This window comes from Maniola jurtina, chromosome 19 (genome assembly GCF_905333055.1).
Source record: "Maniola jurtina chromosome 19, ilManJurt1.1, whole genome shotgun sequence".
NCBI classification, from domain to species: domain Eukaryota; kingdom Metazoa; phylum Arthropoda; class Insecta; order Lepidoptera; family Nymphalidae; genus Maniola; species Maniola jurtina.
Window position 1 is genome coordinate 12271116 of NC_060047.1, and position 22065 is coordinate 12293180.

A 22065-nucleotide genomic window follows, 5' to 3' on the forward strand; every position below is an offset into this window, starting at 1 on the left:
TGTGACGTCAACTGTCAAGTCAAGTTGGTCAAGTTGAAGTTCTTCTAAACAATGGGATTTTGAATGAAATGAAACTGAAATATGTTGCTAAAAAAAATTCTAAATAGTTGAATAGTTGAAGCTATAATTGCACCCAGATGTGAATTATATACCTGTGGCAATAAACAAATTTTAAACAAAAATGCCCAAAGAGCAATATCGGGAGACATACGTCGGTAGAAAGATGTAAGAGAGGTTATGTTTACATGTTTATTAAATATTTCATAATATTTTGTATTTTACACTATCAACTAATACTCACTGTATTCACGGGTATTATCAAATGAATAATGAATTGAATTGGCTATTATCCATATATATTATAAACGCGAAAGTGCGTCTGCCTGTCTGTTATCTTTACCTGTTCCTTTTGCCGATTTTGAATACGTAGCGTACGTAGCTGATTTTGACAAAATCTGGTACAGGTGCACATCATAAAACGTTACGGGATGAAAGCTATCTCTGTTCCAAATTTTGTCAAAATTGGTTTAGGGGAGAAAAGGTAGCAGCACAACAGAACAGATAAACAAACAGACACACTTTTGCGTTTACAACATTAATTTGGATGATAGCTGATGTCTGCGTGGATTTAGGTCTTTAAAATCCCATGGAAAGTTTAATTTTGTAGGATGCAAAGAAACCTATGTCTATCTCTAGGATGTAAAGTTTTCTTTGTGTATTATCTTTTGTGTTTGGGGCCACAAAAAGGTAACAGGCAGACACTTGCCCATTTATTATAATACTAGCTTATGCCTGTGATTTCGTCTGTGTGGATTAACAAATTTCAAACTTTTATTTTACCCCCTTAGGGGTGGAATTTTCATAAATACTTAGTCGATGCCTATGTCGTATGTCGCCAAATTTCAGCCTGATCCATCCAATAGTTAAAGCTGTGCATTGGTAGATCAGTCAGCCAGCTTTTACATTTATATATAGATAAAAAATATTATGAGTTAGTATATTTTCTTTAACTTGGCTAATTAGCAATTTTGTTTAATTGGACTCTGAGTGAATTCACAATGATTTTATGGTGGTGTGGTATTTACTTAATGAACACGCTATCATCAGGTTAGGGAAACCCTGAAATAAAAAAAAAACTTGATTTAATTTCTTTATGATATTTCAGTTCCCATGTGACATTTAATGTGGATAGTGCATCTGATATCCAGCAGGCGGCTCATATCCAGGTCATAACAAAGAACCTTTATGCTCAGGATGGGCAGAGAGTACCCGCTAGTTATGGAGTACTGGATAGGAGGATGGTTTGTAAAATTAAATGTTTGTCTTCAATTTAAAAAAAAAAAAAGAATATTAGCCATTTTAAATGATTTATATTCCCCTTTCCTCTCCAACTAAGCGTCAGGCTTGTGCTAGGAGTAGGTACGACAATAATGCAACAGGCGGGGTTTGAACCGTCGACCTTTCGGTTTTCAGTCCACTCCTTTACCGGTTGAGCTATTGAGGCTCTGAATTAGTTCATGTTTATCTAAATTAGTTTATGTACACAACTTCATCAAAATAGACAACAAATTTCAAACCCCTATTTTAACCCCTTAGGGTTGAATTTTCAAAAATCCTTTCTTAACAAATGTTAAATAGCTATCTGCATGCCAAATTCCAGCCCAATCAGTCCAAGAGTTTGAGCTATGTATTCCTAGATCAGTCAGTCAGTTGGGCAGTCTGTCACCTTTTACTTTTATATATTTAGATTGAGATGTTAACTGTACTAGATTATAAAATATATGGTGTTAAAATAGGTTTTGTCCTATTTCACATTCAGTTTGTAGTTTGTAACTTTTCAGTTTGTAATACTGTGTATTTCTGAGAAATGTATTTCTTTTTGTCTGTTTCTTCTTAGTTGAAAGGCATAGTAATCTCAAAATTACTGTGTGATCTCTGTTTGTTTCTTATAATTTTCTTAGTTTGTACTGTGTTGCTCTTATCCCAAATAAAGGATTATTTATCTATTTTATTTCTTGTTCTGGCTATTCACTTTTTTATTGCAAAATAACAAACAGTTATTGAGGTGGATTTTTCAAATAAGAGTTCTGGGGGGATGCGGCTTCCGGGGGGGATGCGTAAATGCATTCCCCAGCTCAACAAAAAAAAAAAGAGTTAGTTGCTTGCAGACAATTTCAAAAAAATCAAATTCATTATAATTTTTTTGATGAAGATTTGACTTATATTAATAAAATTCATTTGATTCTTCATTCAGGGCACCAATCAAAAAGATGCAAACTGTGACACATGTGGTCTGGGCCTGGCAGAGTGTGTGGGCCACTATGGGTACATAGAGCTGGCACTACCTGTGTTCCATGTGGGATACTTCCGATCCATAATCACCATTCTGCAGACAATATGTAAGGTATGTATGTCACAAAAATGCCAACTGGTGATTCATATAGTATGGGCTTCAACACTTCTCTTTTCTTCAATTTTGCCCATCATGAGATTCTAAAGTTGTGCCTAAGAACTTTTAATGTCTGTTCACTTGCGCTCGCGCACGAATCGTGCATACGATGCGCATCATAAGAACATAATATGGACGTGCTTACGAGTGGTTTACGAGTGGTTTGAACGTTGTACGGTCGGCCTCAGAATTCGATAGCAATACCGCGAAAGTATTGCATCAAAAACCTGTGATACTTATGACCTTTTTCTATAAACGCCACACACACCTGACGCATGTGCATAACTGTGGCATGCGAATATGATCATTAAGGTGCTAAACGACTTACGGTCTTTGACTGTACAAGTTACAATGTGTACATATTTGTGAGTTTTTTGGAATAAGCACAAACCTGTATACACGTTCATAACATGCACATGCGCATATAGATAGTAACGCATCCATAGGCGTTTCATGGGCGTTTTGTTTACGGTTCGTGCGCGTGCGTTGATGTCGATCCATCTTAACACTTACTAATATTAACTATCTGTCCACCAGAACTGTGCAAAAGTAATGCTGTCCGAAACAATCAAAAAGTCCTTCCGTCGCAAATTCATGAATCCGGAACTATCATACCTCCACAAGAAAAACCTTCGCGCTGCTGTCTTAAAAAAAGCAAAAGTCGGCACTAAATGTCCATATTGTGAGGCCTTGAACGGTATAGTTAAGAAAAGCCCAGCTGGTATATTGAAGATTATACATGATAAGTACAGGACTAAGAAGCCTACGGATGCTTTAGTTCAGAAGGTTCTTAAGGAGTTCAATGAAGCCAAGGAGTCTAATAAGGAATTGGCGACTATGATCAATAGTGGGTTGATTATTGAACTCAGTCCATTAGAGGTAAGATCTTACATTCAGGACCTCTTTCACTATCTCCAAGTAAAACCAGAAGTAGTTACTCAGCAAGTAAAAGTTTCAATTAACTTTGTCAATTTCACAATAGAAAATGTAACTCCGATTACCAACTCAACGATTAGCTAAGCGAGAGCGAGAGGTTCTTATTTAATTCTAATAAAATTCATATTAGCATGTATCATAAACTAGCGGCACGCTATGATGGCCGGTTTGACGTTTGTCCGCTCATGAAGTTCCGTATTAATTGATAACGACTTTGAAGGAAATAATTGTATTACTTTATTGACGATAGTGATGTGCAGAGATTCATAAATTTTATCGAATGTAGTTTTAGGTTTAGGACTCAAAATTTATTTATTAAATTGATTTCTTAAATGTATACAAGTGTAGAAAAATCAGTTTGCACCATTTAAGGGGTGAATGTACTTGTGAATATGAACAATTTTCACTATGTGGACAAACCTCTGAAATCGCAAAAAAATATCAATAAATTTTTAAAAATGGAATCTAATACGATCGTCACATAGGATCGCTGGCTAGCACAACTACTACCTCCGGCAAACTCGCGTCAATGCTCAATGCAAAACAAAGCAGTTTCGAATTGACGTTGCTTCGAAAAGTATAAACTGTCAGTGCAATGCGATTGTGATATAGTTTTGACCTGGCTTTGGATTTCAAATATTGATACTGCATTACTGTTGACCCTTGCTCGTTAATTTGGACTCTGTTCAAGCCCTTTGTTGTGGATTTCGTCGATATGACCGAACGTACGCAGAGAACTGTTCTAAATAGTCAGACACGTGAGTTCGTAATACGCCTTCGTAACTATTTCGATCGTGAAGCTCAAAATGGAGGGCCAATTTTACCTATAACGTCAGTGGTTGAACGCGTAGCTGATGCGCTTAATATTGGACAACGAACTGTTAGACGGATAACTAAAAAAAAATATGGCGAGACTGGCACAGAAGAAAATAAACTTCACACACCAAAAAAGAGAAAACGAGCAAAACCAGTCGTAGGCATCGATAGCTTTGATGCCGATGCTATCCGAAGACATGTTTACGGCTACTATTTACAGAAGGAGTATCCAACAAGAAAAAAGTTGGTGCATTCACTGAAGGAAGCTGGATTATTCTTCGGTGGGGAAAGTTCTTTAACGAAGATTTTGAAGACCATTGGATTTCGATACAAAAAATGTAACAAACGCAAAATATTGATGGAAAGATTTGATATAGCGATGGCAAGGTATACTTTTTTACGGCAAGTGAAAGAAATCAAAAATTGGCAAAATGTTGTGTTCTTGGATGAAACATGGCTTAATGCTAACCATACTGTAGGCCGTTCTTGGAACGATGACACAGCAGCATCTACTTCCAAAGTTCCTGTAGGAAAAGGATCGCGACTTATAATTTGTCACGCCGGAACCATCAACGGGTTTGTCGAAGGTTCTCTCATGGCTTTTGCGTCAAAAACCACTGGAGACTATCATGAAGACATGAATGGAGAAAAGTTTACTGAATGGTTTACCTCAATGTTGTGTAGCCTCCCTGAACCATCTATTATAATTATGGACAACGCCCCATACCACTCGATGCAAATTGACAAGCCACCTGCCCAATCCCAAAAGAAAGCTGATATCGTCGCATGGCTTCGTAAAAATGGCGTAGATGCAAACATGAATATGTTAAAAGCGGAATTAGTACGTCTTTTAAAAGAAAACAAACCAACCAAGATCCGATACGTCATTGACGAAATAGCATTAGAACATGGGCACAGAGTTATACGGTTACCGCCTTACCATTGTGAGTATAATGCGATTGAGTTGGTGTGGGCTCAAATTAAGGGATATGCTGCAAGACACAATACAGAACCCCCATTTACCACAAAAAAAATGCTAAAATTATTAGAAGAAGCTTGTGAACATGTGACTAAAGGAGACTGGGAAAAGGTTGTGAATAGAACTGTTAAATTAATAAGGGAAGATTATGAAAGAGATGTGAAAATAGATAATATTATAGAAAACGAACATATAATTATTAATGTATGTGATGATAGCAGTGACGACAGTGAAAATAGTAGTATGGACGAATCTGATTAATTATGGCCTTTTGTGGCACCTTTTTTGGTATCTTTTGTATTCATATGTTTCTTGTGTGCATATAAAGTATGTATATTCATTTTCGTTCAAATATTCAGTTCATTCAAATAAATTAAATAAACATATACATTTTTGTTTTATTAAACCTATTTAATCAGGTACAAAAACAAAACTTAATTGTTTTTTGTTCGAGAATAAATTGACATTCCACATCACTATTGTAATGTGTCAAACCGGCCATCATAGCGTGCCGCTAGTGTAGTATAAAAACTATTATTTTTTCTCTGCACTAACATAGTATCTTCAATGATAGTGTGTGTAGAAAAAAAACACAAAAGAAAGTGCACTCTAACTCAATAAAAAAAAAATGTCGCAAATCATAGTTGAAATTACGTAAGTGCGACATCTACTTTGGTATTTACAGTGCTAAATTATTTTGACGGTTCAAAAGCACTTGTAAAAGTTTATTTGAATAAAAATCTATTGTATTATATTCTATTCTACTTTTTATTTGTAGAAGTTTTTTCTGTTGTTCAGGTTTTGAATCTATTCCGTCGTATACCTGATGAGGATGTTCCGCTATTAGGAATGAACGTAAAAAGTTCGAGACCAGAAGATCTGATACTGACACGGTTGCCAGTACCACCGCTCTGTATAAGACCTAGCGTTGCTTCTGATATAAAAGCTGGAACGTAAGTACCAATGCCAGTGCCATGTAGAAACCAATAAAGGGTATGGGTTATTAAAAACTTTTGTCAAATTTGGTTTAGAGGATAGGCTGTGAAAAAGTAACAGACAGATTTGCATTTATAATTGGATTGGAATTAATACTACTGTGGATAATATGGATTTATCTAAATCTTATTTTTTTGTCACCAGTCCAAAAGGTGTTACGAATATTATATTAATTTTAGATGTATCTTTCAGCAATGAAGACGACCTAACAATGAAACAATCTGAGATTCTTCTAATCAATGACGTGATATCTCGTCACGTGGCCAGTGGGGGCAAAAGCGAATTAGTGCAAGAAGACTGGGACTATCTACAATTGCACGCCGCTCTTTATATCAACAGCGAAATGTCTGGCATTCCTCACTCCATGCAGGTGACTGTATATCTATGTTTCATTCTCCCCATTTGGTCCCCCACTAAGGAATGATAATTTCTCTAGCGTGATTCAACTTTATGCAGCGACATCTAGTTAGCCGTACGGAAATTATTTTAAGTGTGCGGGTTTTGCAAGTTCAAGGTCATCTTTGAAATGGCTGAATTCTGTTCTGATCAATGACACAATGATATCTCGTCACGTGGATTCTTATATATCACAAGACTTGAGTCACGTAGAGTGACTTAAGATGGAATTATCTACAATTGCATGCTGCTCTTTACATCAACAGGAAATGTCTCGTATCCCTCACTCCATGAGAGTGAAGTGCATAGCACTCTCTCTCTCTCACTTGGTCCCTTGATTAGTCATCATCATGATAGTTTTATTTTGTGCTTAAAATCTTATATCTGTAGAGATTTGGATCTGAAAGTCTTTTTTTGCATATAATTTTGATAAAAAGTCCATCTCTGAGATGCAAGCTATCTCTGTACCTTTCGTCAAAATTAGTTAAGTGGATGAGCGTGAAATAGTAACAGCTAGAATCTAGGCTCTAGACAGACAAGCTTTCGCATATAATTATTAGAATTGGTATAATTATTAGAATTGGTATAATTAGTCTACCACTTGAGTTAGATGACTCATAGTGTAGGGTGCGGGTTATGTTTATGTCAACAGTTAAATTCAATTCAATTCAATATATTTTTATTCAATTAAACTTTACAAGTGCTTTTGAATCGTCAAAATAATCTACCACTGGTTCGGAATGCCGTTCCTACCGAGAAGTACCAGCAAGAAACTCGGCGGTTGCTCTTTTCAAGTATTCAATTTACATTAATATGCCACCCTCAATAATATGTTACCCTCCCACAACCTGCGCTGTTAACCTCATGAACGTCTCAGTGAAATAACTATAGTATGGATGTATTAAACTTCCTATTCACAGCCCAAGAAACCAGGGCGGGGATTGGTGCAACGGTTGAAAGGCAAGCAAGGACGCTTCCGTGGTAACCTGTCTGGCAAGCGAGTGGACTTCTCCAGTCGTACTGTCATCTCGCCCGACCCTAACTTGCAGATTCAAGAGGTATGTTCAACTTATAAGCGTAAATAATTTCACCATTATCCTCCATCGCCACCCCATTATGCGTACAGGTCTCCTCTCATATTGAGATGGGTTTTGGCCTCTACGCTGACCAAGTGCGGATTGGCAGTCTTCAACCACCTTTGAGAACATTATGGAGAACTCTTCCAATGGAAAAATGGTGGTATGCAGGTTACCTTACGATGTTTTTCGTCCCCGTATTTAAAAAAATACCGAGCAAACGAACAGGTGGGTCACCTGATGTTAAGTTTTTACCGCCGCCCATGAACTTACTAATTTACTATTTAATTGCTTAAAACGCACATAGCTCCGAAAAGTTGCGAAGAGCCCGAGATCGTTTTCCAAACCCCGCGAATATGAGACCGCTTATACTTAGCCACAATAAGCTATCGCTTCATGATATCAATAAAATAAGTACATCTAAATTTGGTCACAGGATATGACGTAATTTTTTGCCCACAGGTGGGAGTCCCAGTCCACGTAGCCAAAATACTCACATACCCTGAACGAGTGTTCCCCGCTAACTTGCAATGGCTGCGCAAATTAGTATGCAATGGCCCCGACGTCCACCCGGGGGCTAACTATGTGCAGCAGAGGGGGTTCAGCCATAAGAAGTACCTCAAGTATGGTAACAGAGAGAAGATTGCCCAGGAATTGAAGGTATTTACAGAGAATAATAACTATTACTATGTAAATAAAAAAAATTCGTCGCCCGCAACGGAATGGCACAACTACTGGCATGGCGTCACTCAATTCTGACCTCGTTATCACGCATGTTCCGCTCGATTGGCTTCAGTCAGATCTCTCGCAGATACGATTCGTGTGCGGGCAGGTCGGTGTACCGGTAGTAGTAATAGGCAATTACGTCAGTTCGCTTGTATGGAGTGTCTGGGCCCTGGGGTGTGCTAAGGAGTTAACTAGACAGTTCAAGTTACGAAAATCCTCACATACCCTGAACGAGTGTTCCCAGCTAACTTGTAACGCGCAAATTAATGTGCAATGACCTCGAATGAGAACTAGATTTTTTTTTCGTGCACTGCAATTAAATTTCTCATAATGTGTGGAAAACTAAAATTGTTTTTTTTTTCTATAAGTTGGGTCTTCGTTTTAGTGTGGGGACGTAGTGGAACGTCACTTGGTGGACGGGGACGTGGTTTTGTTCAACCGTCAGCCATCTTTACACAAACTGTCAATCATGTGTCACAGGGCGCGCGTGCAACCACAGCGTACTTTCAGGTACACATTTTCCGCGTCTTTGTATTGCTATGCGCACATACACTCACATACACGCATACACACACATGAAAATTTCATGGGTTAGCGCGGTTGCGGAAAAATACTATTAACAACACACACACAATTCGCGATATCACGAATTGATAGTGGGACTGAACCATTAATAAAACTTTATTTAGTATTGCAAAATATACACATTTCCCCCAAAGATCAAATTATCTGTTAATTTTTAAATTCGACGATGTTTCGGCTTTGGCTATTCTGAATCTTGCTATAACATTACAGCTAGTATTTCGATGATTGACAGATTCAACGAATGTGTGTGCACGCCGTACAATGCTGATTTCGATGGAGACGAAATGAATATGCATTTGCCGCAAACTGAGGAAGCGAGGGCAGAAGCCCTTATACTTATGGGGGTAAATACTTGTACTATTTGTTGTGATTGCAAGCGCAAGCTTTTTTTTTCTCTCGTCTGGCTTTACAAAGATTAGCCAATGTTAAGTTTGTAGTTATTTACAAGTTAGGGAAACTATATAAATATAGACTTCGTCTGTGCCGGCGCTCGCCAACATACGCTTGGCGCATCTTCAGAGCGCTTTCCAGTCAGTTCCACCACCAAAAAAAACCAGTAAAACACAAAACCCGACCACTTCTAACAAAAAAAAAAAACACTCCAAAAAGGCAGAGCACGCTAGCAAACGCCAACACAGACGAAGTCCGGCGCAAGCTTTTATAGTTAAAAAAAAACTGGTCAAGTGCGAGGCGAACTCGCACACTTAGGGTTCCGTACTATCGTACAAGATACAAATAACAACTTTATGTAGACCCACAGGTAGAACTCCGAAAGTTAATAACGGGCTGCTCCATCTATATGTGATGTAGTGAATTAAATTTTTCTAAAATTTTTCTTCTGTGATATAACTACAAATTCACGGTTTTCGGATTTTTTCCTTTACTTGTGCTATAAGACCTACCTACCTGCCTTTCATGATTTTAGGTCAACAGGTAGTACCTATAATTTTTCTTGACAGACAGGACAGACAGACATACAACCAAGTGATCCTATAAGGGTTCCGTTTTTAGGTACGGAACCCTAAAAGACTTCAACTTTCGTCTTACCTTAATTAATCTGAATTCTTTTCCTTGTTTCTACATTCAGAACAAATCAAATCTAGTGACGCCTCGTAACGGTGAGCTGCTGATTGCGGCGACTCAAGACTTCATCACCGGTGGCTACCTCATCACGCAGAGAGACACCTTCTTCACCAAGGCTGAGGCTCAGCAGCTGGCCTGCTGTCTGCTGGCTGGGCCTGACTCCAGCATGAGGATCGACATGCCTCCACCAGCCATACTGAAGCCCAGGATGCTGTGGACTGGCAAGCAGATCTTCAGGTTAGTTCGGTACTAAGGTTTCTTCACCAAGACAAAAGTTTAGCAGCTGGCCTGCTGATTGCAGCATGAGGATGGGCATGCCTCCACCAGCCATACTAAAGCCCAGGATGTTGTGGACTGGCAAGCAGATCTTCAGGTTAGTTCGGTACTAAGGTTTCTTCACCAAGACAAAAGTTTAGCAGCTGGCCTGCTGATTGCAGCATGAGGATGGGCATGCCTCCACCAGCCATACTAAAGCCCAGGATGTTGTGGACTGGCAAGCAGATCTTCAGGTTAGTTCGGTACTAAGGTTTCTTCACCAAGGCAGAAGATTAGCAGCTGGCCTGCTGATTGCAGCATGAGGATGGGCATGCCTGCGCCAGCCATACTGAAGCCAAGGATGCTGTAGACTGGCAAGCAGATCTTCAGGTCATTTTGATGCCAAGGTTTCTTCACCAATGCAAAAGCTTAACAGCTGGACTGCTGATTGAAGCATGAGAATCGACATGTCTCCGCCAGCCATACTGAAGTCCAGTCCTGCTGTGAACTGGCAAGCAGATCTTCAGGTATATCTTTAGGTATTGGGCGGGGTAAAGATTGACAACCACAATCTGCTTGCTACTCCCTTGCTGATTTTTCCTTTACATTGACCGAAATTTATTTTTTGTGAACACATTCTGACATATTTTATGACAAAATGGCGTTCGTTTTGTTCGCGCGCGATTATTCTACTGTACGTATGTTGATTTAAATTATGTTTTTGTAAGCGTAATTTACTGTATAAAACTGACTGAAATGATATTTTTGTTTCCAGTTTAATAATGAAGCCAAACAAGCGTTGCGAGGTTAAGGCTAACTTGGAGACTAAGGGCAAGAACTACACACGCAACCAGGACATGTGCGTGCAAGACTCATGTAAGAATAAACTTGTTTTATGTGCGTAGTATGGCAGACTATGGCCTGAACCCTTTTCATTCTGAGAGGAAATCTATGCTTAATAGTGAGGTTGGGTTGGGCGATGAGATGGCATGCTTTAGCCATGCTAATTATGACTAATACTCCCCTTTCCCCTCCAATTAAGCGTTAAGCTTGTGCCAGGAGTGGTTATGACAATAGTGCAACGGTTGGGGCTTTAACCGCAGACCTTTTCCGCTCCTCAATCGTTGAGCTATCGAGGCTAAATTAAATAAATAAAAATATTTTTTGTTCAATTAAACTTTTACAAGTACTTTTTAATCATCAAAAGCATCTACCACTGGTTCGGAATGCCTTTCTTACCGAGAAGAACCAGCAAGAAACTCAGCGGTTGCTCTTTTCAAAGATTCAATATTTATAATTGTTTAGACTCCAAGGCCGCGAAGGCCAGCGGGATACAGGTTCAATCCCTGCCGGTTCAGCCATTTTTGATATCACACTAATATTATAAAGGAGAAAGTTTGTATGGGTGTGTGTGTGTATGTTTGTTACTCCTTCACGCAAAAACTACTGGACGGATTGGGCTGAAATTTAGAATGGAGATAGGTTATACCCTGGATTAGCACATAGGCTACTTTTTATCCCGGAAAATCAAAGAGTTCCCACGGGAATTTTAAAAACCTACATCCACGCGAACGAAGTCGCGGGTATCAGCTAGTAACGTATTAAAAATTCATTAATGGTACTCCTCTTGGCAATGAAATTAAATCGTCGAGACTGTCTACTCATTGTTTAGGAAAATTTGCCCCCATATTATCTTTTTTCAAGATGTAATAATAAGAAACTCGGAGCTGCTTTGCGGTTCAATGGACAAGAGTACCCTGGGGTCGGGTACAAAGAACAGCATCTTTTACATTCTGCTGAGGGACTGGGGTGAGGAGTATGCCGTTAGAGGCATGTGGAGGTAAGATTGAACCAAATCAATCACCACCCATTTATAAATGTGAAAGTGTGTTTGGTTTGTTCTTCAATCACGTCGCAACGGAGCAACGGATCGACGTGATTTTTTTGCATTGATATAAGAAAGGCTACTTTTTATCCAACTTTTACTTTTTTACTCTCTTTTAAATTAATCTTTTAAGGCCGGTGATTTTTGTCAGCCCTAGCACAGACTACGGTCTATTTGGGCTGCAAATTGCAAACACCAGTCTCAGTTTTTATCTAGTGATTTGGTCTACAAAGTTTAGTGTAAAATGTTCACTTTTTCATTATGTCTGTAATTAAATAAATGAAATAAATCAAAGAGTTCCCACAAGATTTTTAAAAACCTAAATCCACGCGGAACAACTACGTTGATTCGTTGCTCCGTTACGACGTGATTGAAGGACTAACCAACGAACAAACATACTTTCGCATATTTAATACAGGTAGTGATTATTATTTAAACTTATTAAATTTCCTATTATATAAAATACTAGCTGACGCCCGCGACTTCGTCCGCGTGGATTTAGATTTTTCGAAATCCCGTGGGAACTCTTTGGTTTTCCGGGATAAAAAGTGGCCTATGTGCTAATCCAGATATTATCTATCTCCATTCCGAATTTCAGCCAAATCCGTCCAGCAGTTTTTGCGTGAAGGAGTAACACACACACACACACACACACACACACACACACACACACACACACACACACACACACACACACACACACACACACAGACACACACACACACACACACACACACACACACGCACGCACGCACACACGCACACGCCTTTATAATATTAGTGTGATTCAACTTTACAGATTAGCACGCATGGCCTCGTACTACATGATGAATCGTGGCTTCAGCTTCGGTATTATAGACGTGACGCCGGGCAGGAAACTCATAGAGGCTAAAAACAAATTGCTAGAATCTGGGTGAGCGACTGTCCTTTCCAGAGATAATATATTAAAGGGCTCATTCAAGGGGCGGATCAAAAAATTACTGAAATTACTGAATTATAATTATTTTTATTTTTATTATATTTCATTGTAATTGTAACTTACTTTGACTTTAAATGTATAAAATATTGCATGCCGTAAGGCTAAATTTGGCTGTACTTATTATAAGCTTAGATTAAGACCAATGTATATACCCAAATTTGCAATAAATTGATTGATTGATAAATTACTGAAAGGCCTGCAACACATTGGCGGTTCCTCTGGTACTGCAAATGTTCATAGACTGCGGTAACCACTTAGCATCAGGTGACCGGCCTGCTCGTTAGCTCACTATTTTTATTAAAAAAAACCAAAATACTGGAATTCATAGTCAAGATAGGAGCTTATCTTTAGGAGATCATTTAGATGGCATGTCTTATATTCAACCTTTATGCAATGCATTAAGGTTGAATTTGACACGTGTCGTCTGAATAGTCTCCTAAAGAAGCCTCTATAAATTCCAGTATTAGACTGCACGACGACACTTCCTTTTACAAAAATTAGTATTTTAAAGCTTAATATTTCGCCAACAGAACCCTGAATTGGAAAATGGTTTCCACACACCCGCAATATTTTTGAAGACCTTCCCCCACAGAGAAAAGAAAAAATTGGAGCTCATTTTACGTGTACCCTAATAAATAAATTTTTTATTTACGGATCTCTAAAAACACTATGGTTTGATAAGAAATAGCAATACGCCTATTTTTTTGGACAGATATTCCAAATGTGACGGCTACATCCTGGAGATGGAAAAAGGCACGCTGCAGTGCCAACCCGGCTGTACCATGGAGGAAACCCTGGAGGCTGTTATGCTAAGCGAACTCAGCAGTATCAGGTAACTTAGGGAACTCGCCCACCATGGCTTTTTACAGTGATTGAGATTTTTATTTTGTTCTCATACAAGTTAGCCCCTGACTGCAATCTCACCTGGTGGTAAGTGATGATGCAGTCTAAGATGGAAGCGGGCTAAGCTGGAAGGGATATGGCAGTATTTATTAAACCCATACACCTTTTGGTTTATACACGCCATTGTACCGGAACGCTATGGTAGATTATTTTGACGATTCAAAAACACTTGTAAAAAGTTTATTTGAATAAAAATTATTCTATTCTATTCTATATCGCTTGGCGGCACGGCTTTGCCGATAGGGTGGTAACTTTAGATAAGTTGTGTAATGCATTATGTATCGTAAGTTTTCAGGCTAGGAACTTTAGCAGAATTTAAGAGTGACGTAAAAATGTTATGGAAGAGCCTTATTCGTATTGACTAGTGCTTAGGCTTAACATAACCTCTCCAATGATAGCTTTTCAATACGTACTTAGATAAAGTTCAAACCCCATCCGTTGCACTATTGTCGTACCCACTCTTGGCACAGACTACACTTAATTGGAGGGAGAGGGGGGAGTATTTGTCATGATTAGCATGGTTAATATTCTTTAAAAAAAAGAAAACAACATTTTTTTTTTCTTTGTAGAGAGTTGGCCGCTAAAGCGTGTTTCCGTGAACTTCACCCTACCAACGCTCCGCTTATAATGGCACAGAGCGGATCTAAAGGTAAGATTTAGATATTCTTACGCCTTTTTAACGACCTCGGTAAAGGTAAGACTTATATATTCTCACACCTTTTTAATGACCTCGGCTGTCAACTGAAAAGTAAACCCTTCAGAATTAATAAGTTCAAGCGTAAGTTGCCCATAAAAGTCAATAAAATTGACTAACATTTTTTTTAAGTGCAGTCCGACTCAGTTTCATGTAAGGATCATTTCATTGTATCAAAAAAAATCAGTACAGCAGAAGTTGGTTAAATTTAAGTTTCATAGACAACTCACGCTTGACCAAAAAGTTGACTATGCTTAAATTGTTTTCACAAAAAAAGACCTAAAGCTTCCTCAGACACAAAAAACACACTGTATAATAGGGTCCATAGTTGAAATTGTTTTCGTGGTTTTGTTGTCAGGATCCAACATCAACATATCGCAAATGATAGCATGCGTGGGGCAGCAGGCGCTGAATGGAAAACGCGTGCCCAATGGATTCGAAGACAGGTCCCTGCCACATTTTGAGAGGCACTGTAAGCATTTTTTTTGGGTTTTCCGTACCTCAAAAGGAAAAACGGAACCCTTATAGGATCACTTTGTCTGTCTGTTTATCTTTCTGTCTGTCGTGTCTATCATGAAAACCTATAGGGTACCTCCCGTTGACCTAGAATCATGAAATTTGGCAGATTTATAGCACAAGTAAAGGAAAAAACCGAAAACTATGTGTTTGTGGTTACAAAAAAAAATTTTTTTGTACGATGGTACAGAACCCTTCGTATGCGAGTCAGACTCGCACTTGACAGGTGTTTTATGTGCACAATACATCCCATTATGTGAAATAATGAAACCTAGGTTAATGGTGATTGTATAAGTTGTACGATTTGGACTGTATAACAAAAATAAAATGTATGCTTGCTTCGTTCACAGCAAAGATCCCAGCTGCCCGTGGTTTCGTAGAGAACAGCTTCTACTCGGGCCTGACGCCGACCGAGTTCTTTTTCCACACGATGGGTGGTCGAGAAGGGCTGGTCGACACTGCAGTCAAAACTGCCGAGACGGGGTACCTGCAGCGACGACTTGTTAAGGTTAGGGACTGATTAAATACCTTTTCAGGTTTTTTTCTCTTCTTGTCACTTAACAAGAGGCCGGTGCTTCTTCTGACTAATTTTAAGGTTATTTCGTGGTTTAACAGCGATAAGGTTAGGAACTATTTAAATACCTTTTCAGGTTAATTATTTTAGGCTTATTTTGTGGTTTAACGACATATTATAATGTAATTAACGTGTACGTGTCACGATTCATACCATGATTTTGAGATATCAATATTCCGATCTGGTTGCATACTTACATAAAGGTCGACTAGGTGAAGCTGAATGAAGGGACGACGAAGTGAGTCTACTGGCGCAGCCATAAATATCTTGTTTTCCTCTTCTATACTTGTATTTAGTTGATAAAAAAAGTATAATATAGTGGTACATTCACAGTCACTGGAAGACCTGGTGCTCCACTACGACATGACGGTCCGTAACGCGACCAGCGAGGTGGTGCAGTTTCGCTACGGAAGCGACGGGCTGGACCCATCTTACATGGAGGATCGAGACCGCCCCGTGAGCCTTGGCCGGGTTTTGGCTCACGTCCGGGCATTATGCCAGTCCAAGTATGTTGCATTTATAGTAATAGTTCGCAATTCGACGAGCAAGTCTTCAAAAAATATTCTCCTGATAAAATCTTGGCCTCGGCAGCCAGTTGAGAATAACTACCTACAACGCAGAAAATATTATAGTGTATGTGTTATACTTGAAGACCGACGACGCTCATTGAGCGAAAAAACAGCTCACAACGCGTTGAGGCAATCGCAGAAAGGGCACAAAGGCTTCGTGGCCTCTGGTTTCGCGCTTTACAAAAATATTCTAGGGATACGACAGACAAGACTGTCGGGGTGCTCAGATTTCGTACTGGTTTATTTAGTGCTTAGAACGCGTTGTGGCTTTTCTTCAGTGTCACAACGCGTTGAGGTCGTACAGTGTAATAGCCATAACACGAATGTGGCCTTTTTGCGATTGCCACAACGTCGTGAGCGTTTTTATAAGAGCAATAACACGAATTTCTATGTTTGCTTCAACGCGATGTGAGCTGTTTTTAGGGTTCCGTACCTCAAAAACGGAACTCTTATAGGATCACTTGTTGTCTGTCTGTCTGTCCGTCCGTCCGTCTAGTATAGGGTACTTCCCGTTGACCTAGATGTTTGGCAGGTAGGTAGGTCTTATAGCACAAGTAAAGAAATAAATCTGAAAATCGTGATTTTGTGGTTACATCACAGAAAAAAAAATTAAAATGTGTTTTAATTTTCAAAATTAGATAACTATACCAAGTGGGGTGTCATATGAAAGGGCTTTACTTATACATTCTAAAACTGATTTTTATTTATTTTTAAGCATAATAGTTTTTGATTTATCGTGCAAAATGTCGGAAAAAATACCCAAATACGGAACCGTCGGCGCGCGAGTCTTGACTCGCACTTGGCCGGTTTTTCGCTCATGAGCGTTTTCGGTCTTTGAGTATAACATATTATGCACAAACATAAGTAAACTTTCTATTCCCGTACTCACAGTTAAGTTTATCTCTGTTTCAGGGATGAGGAACCATTGGATGGGGACGGCATCGTGGTGGCTGCGGAGGAAACCCTCGCTTTGGACGACTTCAAGACTTGCCCGCAAGAGTTCAAAGCTGAAATGCTGTATGTAACACCCATACATACCTACAATACATTTATTATTATTTATATATTTTTTTAAATTTACAGACTAGCGCTTGGTTGCTATCAGATTTGCTAGCAAGTGATACAGCCTAAGATGGAACGCGCTTGCCTAGAAGTTGCCTATTCACTCTTAACTTGAAACCCATTCTAAAAGTGGAAGGGAAAACTGATGCCGGAAGAGTGTTCCATATCCTAGCAGTTCGGATTAGAAACGAGGAAGCAATTCGCTTCGTACGTGTCCGAGGAATTTCAACTAATTGGTCCTTCAATCACGCCGTAACGTATCACGTGATCTGGAGAATGATATAGGCTACCTTTTATAACATTAATACATATTATATGAATAGAATATATTTTTATTCAAATAAACTTGTACAAATGCTTTTGAATCGTCAAAATAATTTGCCACTGGTTCGGAATGCCGTTCCTGCCAAGAAGAACCAGCAAGAAACGGATGGATTAGTATGAATTTAAACTAACAATTGTTTTAACTGTTAATCAACTGTTCGTTTCTTCAGGGCATTCCTCAAAAAGTTGGCGAATCGAGTGCGTAACTTACGTGGCAAGTACGCAGCGTGCGGTTCCATAGCCAATCAGTTGGAGCGCCTCACGCTGACGCAACTCGTGCGCTTCATCCGCGTGTGCCACGACAAGTACCAGCGGAGCATCATAGAGCCCGGCACGGCCGTGGGGGCACTTGCTGCACAGGTAAGTCTACTAAATGGCCGCCAAACAGAACGGCTGCTCCTCCCGTAACCCTGATTGCTCAAGATTCGGGACTCCTAATAGAAGAGAATATATTTTTATTCAAGTAAACTTTTGAATCGTCAAATATTTTACTACTGGTTCGGAATGCCGTTCCTACCGAGAAGAAAACCAGCAAGAAACTCGGTAGTTGCTCTTTTCAAGTGTTCAATTTACAATCGTATGCCATGCACATATATACCATTGCTGGAGCGATTCGAATCCATGCTTATTATTGTTGAAGCCCACTCAGGTTTTTATAAAATGGCCGCCAAACAGAACAGCTGCTCATCCTGATTGCTGAAGGTCGAGATTCCTTTCCGTTATTAATTTAATGGAAAGAAGGATTTTAAGCGCCTTTGCACATGACGACATTTTTAAGCTCATCCAACGGGCATTTACGAACTGTTAGGCTAGTGCTTCTAAAAACAAAACACCAAGTTCAATAGACACCCCGTTTATTTGGTTTATTGTCCACACTTGAGCCGCAGAGTTAAAGTACTTGGATTTCACCACTCGTGGAACCCTAGTGAAGCGTTTATTCGAGCCTTTCGCTAGTCTTTCTATGAAGCCGGCCATAATTTTATTCAGCCAAAATACCCTACTAGTTAATTAATTCCAGAGTATCGGCGAGCCCGGCACGCAAATGACCCTTAAAACCTTCCACTTCGCGGGCGTCGCTTCCATGAACATCACACAAGGGGTCCCGCGAGTCAAAGAAATTATCAACGCCTCCAAAAACATATCCACCCCCATTATCACTGCAGAACTTACCGACCCCCTCGATCAAGAGTTTGCTAGACGAGTTAAGGGAAGGGTTGAAAAGACGACTTTGGGTGAGGTAAGAGTAAAACTTGCTTTAGATTCCAGAGCCTTTTTATGCTCTCAGGGGAAGTTTAGCAGATTCCCATAGCCCCACAAAACCCAGTTTCTCTCTCTCCCAGGAGACTTTAGCGTCAAAAGATTTTTAGCTATGAACAAAAAGGGAAATACCACTTTGTATAAGGCAAGTATAAAACAGAGTGTGTAAAGTAGTAACTGCGCATCCAAAAACATATGTAGCCCCTTATCAACGCACAACTTATGAACCCCCCGATCAGTAATTTCCTATTAGACACAGTGTCTTTAAAAACATTGCAGTTAAAGTATGATGACCCCCAAAACCTCATGTTTTAGTTCATCCGCTTAAATTCTACTTGAACACTCGCAGATAACGACGTATATAGATGAAGTGTACCTCCCACATGAATGCTTCCTGCTTGTGAGACTGGACGCCGAGCGAGTCCGTCTGCTGTGCTTAGAAGTTAACGTTCACTCTATCGTTTACTCGTAAGTATTTCCTCTTTTCGTTTATTCCGACGGTTTTGTAATGTCCATACAGCATGCAGAAATCTTTACCAATAGAACCAAGAAAATTTTCCATCCATTATAACATTATTGACATACTCTGGGAGCAGACGTGTTCTGGAGTGGAGACCGCGTATCAGCAAGCGCAGTGTGAGACGACCTCCAACCCGCTGGACTGACAACCTTAAGAAGACAGCGGGATGTGGGTGGATGAGGAAGGCAGAGGGTCATGTGTGGTAGCGCGCTCCTGGGAAGGCCTATGTCCAGCAGTGGACACAAACAGGCTGATTGATTGATTGATAACATTATTTACAGGATCTGCACTTCAAAACTCAAAATCAAGCCGGGGAATGTGGTCGCGGTATCGGAATGGGCTATCAAGGTGTACGCGGAGCCGGCCAAGCACGGCGGCTGGCTCAACGTGGCACTGCAACAGTTGGCGCGGCAGCTACCCTCGATAGTTGTCAAGGGGCTCTCGAGGGTTTCCCGAGCGGTCATAGCGTGTGATGACTCCGGCTCCATCAACAGGTGAGATGGTTTGAGCTGGCATTACCACTGTTAATGTCCTCTCGCCGAATTTCAGCCAATCTCTATAAGTACTAGACATTTGCGTGTGAGATATAGTACACCAGTAGTAAAGCCTGTATAGTACAGCCTGTGTTTCCACGTTTGTATTTTATCTCACACTCACTCTCTATTCCCACACTCTCATAGTCCAATACTACACGACTGAAGAGAAACGGTCTCGGAATACTAATAGAGACTAGCTATTTGCGGTTCCCGGTAGTTGCGAGAGCACGCGATTGGTTGATTAGTCGCCCATGTTTCCCGAGATGCGCCCAATCTCTCCCCACAATCCTAGTTTTCTCTCAAGTAGTTGTTTATCAACCAACTTCTAAAAAGTAAGTGGTTCTCAGTTGGATGCGTTTTTCGTTTCAGGTATAAATTGTGCGTAGAAGGCGACGGCTTGAGAGATGTTATTGCTACTTATGGAGTTGACGGCAGAAAGACATCTTCTAACAATATCCTTGAGGTAATCATTTCTCATTCACTTATCTAAATTTTTACCTTGTAAACTTTTTGGAGTGCTACATATTAAATAACCAGTAACCTGGCAAATTTTTATCCGTCTGTCTGCGTGCTTCACGCTGAAACTAATGGTTGTGCGTTGTTGCAGGTGTACCAAACATTGGGCATCGAGGCAGCCGCGACGACTATCATGAGCGAGATCGAGGCGGTGATGGCCGGCCACGGCATGGCGGTGGACCGGCGCCACGTGGCGCTACTCGCGGCGCAGATGTGCGCGCGCGGCGAGGTGCTCGGCATCACCAGATACGGGCTCGCGAGGATGAAGGAGTCCGTGCTCAACCTGGCCAGTGTATGTATCGGGGCAGGTCATATACGCTCGACCGTAGGAATTTCTTCCCTCGGGCTGCTGCTACGTCCTGCAGCGCATAGTTCGAAAAACCAAGATTCCCTTGATGGGTCTTGAAAACACGACGGAGAACATAGTGATACTATTAGGGTTCCCTTTATTCTAGAGATGCGGAACCCTAAAACAGTTTTAAACAAAGATTTTTAAACTGGCTTTTTCCCAAGCTTGGTAATAATATCTAAGTGATGCGTACCCAGATTTCAAACTGTTCACGTCACTGCTTTTTAAAAGTAATTCATAAGATCTAGTAAACCAGTCTTGTAGAGTTTTCGGGTTGAATTTAGACTAAATTATTAATATTCGCATCTTTTTCTTACCAATGTAATAAGAAAAAGACAGACAAACCTAATTTAATTTAGAACTGTCAAACCTCTTAACTTTAGGTGCCAGTCGTGAGCGGTGAGCCTATTGTTTAAATTGTAAAGTGCACTAAAATTTTGGGTCTTTCCATCTTTTTTTAACAATATCGAAAAGAAAAAGATGCAAATACTCGAAATAAAAGAGAAAAACATACAGAATTCACGCCATTTATTTTATTTGTTTATATATTCATTGGATATTTAAACTTATTTTTTTGTTACAGTTCGAGAAGACAGCCGACCACCTATTCGACGCAGCGTACTATGGGCAAAGAGACCGCATCGAGGGGGTCTCCGAATGCATCATAGTAGGAGTCCCTGCAGGAATCGGAACTGGGGTGCTGCAGTTGCTGCATAAGCACGACCACTACCACAAGACACAAGCCCCCACTTTGCTGTTCGACAACCCTGAGTACCACTCCTCTATATGGGAATAAATGTTTTAACCTCTATAATATCTTTGTTTTTGTTCGAAACCCCAAAAATTCTATAATCTATTTTTATTAGGGATATACGACAATCACGCTACAAGGCTCGTTATTTTTTGGTACATCGGTCCTAACCTCAGCTTGTCGGAATATTAAGAACAATGGTTAATTTTAGAGTATTTGCATCCTCTTCTTACTAATGTAATGTGAAAAGGACAGAACCAGTTTGACAGTTTTCAATTTAATTTAGATCTGTCAAACCTGGTGTGACTTTAGCTGCCAGTCGCGAGCTTATTA

The 22065-nt window shown here is 39.9% G+C and overlaps 1 protein-coding gene across 2 annotated transcripts; it reads left to right on the plus strand.

Annotated features, from left to right (window-relative positions):
• On the plus strand, window positions 1–21795 carry LOC123874930 (DNA-directed RNA polymerase III subunit RPC1). Of its 2 annotated transcripts, none has more exons than XM_045920499.1 (27): window positions 1–225; window positions 1166–1301; window positions 2255–2404; window positions 2987–3328; window positions 5979–6133; window positions 6369–6546; window positions 7493–7630; window positions 8111–8308; window positions 8760–8884; window positions 9192–9303; window positions 10047–10279; window positions 11073–11173; window positions 12002–12137; window positions 12982–13095; window positions 13874–13993; window positions 14634–14713; window positions 15117–15230; window positions 15625–15782; window positions 16182–16354; window positions 17330–17434; window positions 17974–18163; window positions 18822–19040; window positions 19410–19528; window positions 19862–20074; window positions 20486–20579; window positions 20724–20924; window positions 21565–21795. In XM_045920499.1, exons 1-27 carry the CDS (start codon window positions 182–184, stop codon window positions 21775–21777), a joined length of 4161 nt encoding a protein of 1386 aa, XP_045776455.1. In that variant the 5' UTR covers window positions 1–181; the 3' UTR covers window positions 21778–21795. The 2 variants fall into 2 exon arrangements, with proteins under 2 accessions (XP_045776455.1, XP_045776456.1); XM_045920500.1 differs by having other exon boundaries at window positions 16182–16348; window positions 17324–17434.
• The last annotated feature ends 270 nt before the right edge of the window (window positions 21796–22065 follow it).

Excerpts from the sequence above, each read along its gene's own strand:
- LOC123874930 (XM_045920499.1), top strand. The coding sequence starts at position 182 with ATGCCCAAAGAGCAATATCGGGAGACATACGTCGGTAGAAAGAT. Across the intron at positions 6,134-6,368 it reads TCTGATATAAAAGCTGGAAC|CAATGAAGACGACCTAACAA; the intron begins GTAAGTACCAAT and ends TGTATCTTTCAG. Across the intron at positions 20,580-20,723 it reads CTTCTAACAATATCCTTGAG|GTGTACCAAACATTGGGCAT; the intron begins GTAATCATTTCT and ends GCGTTGTTGCAG.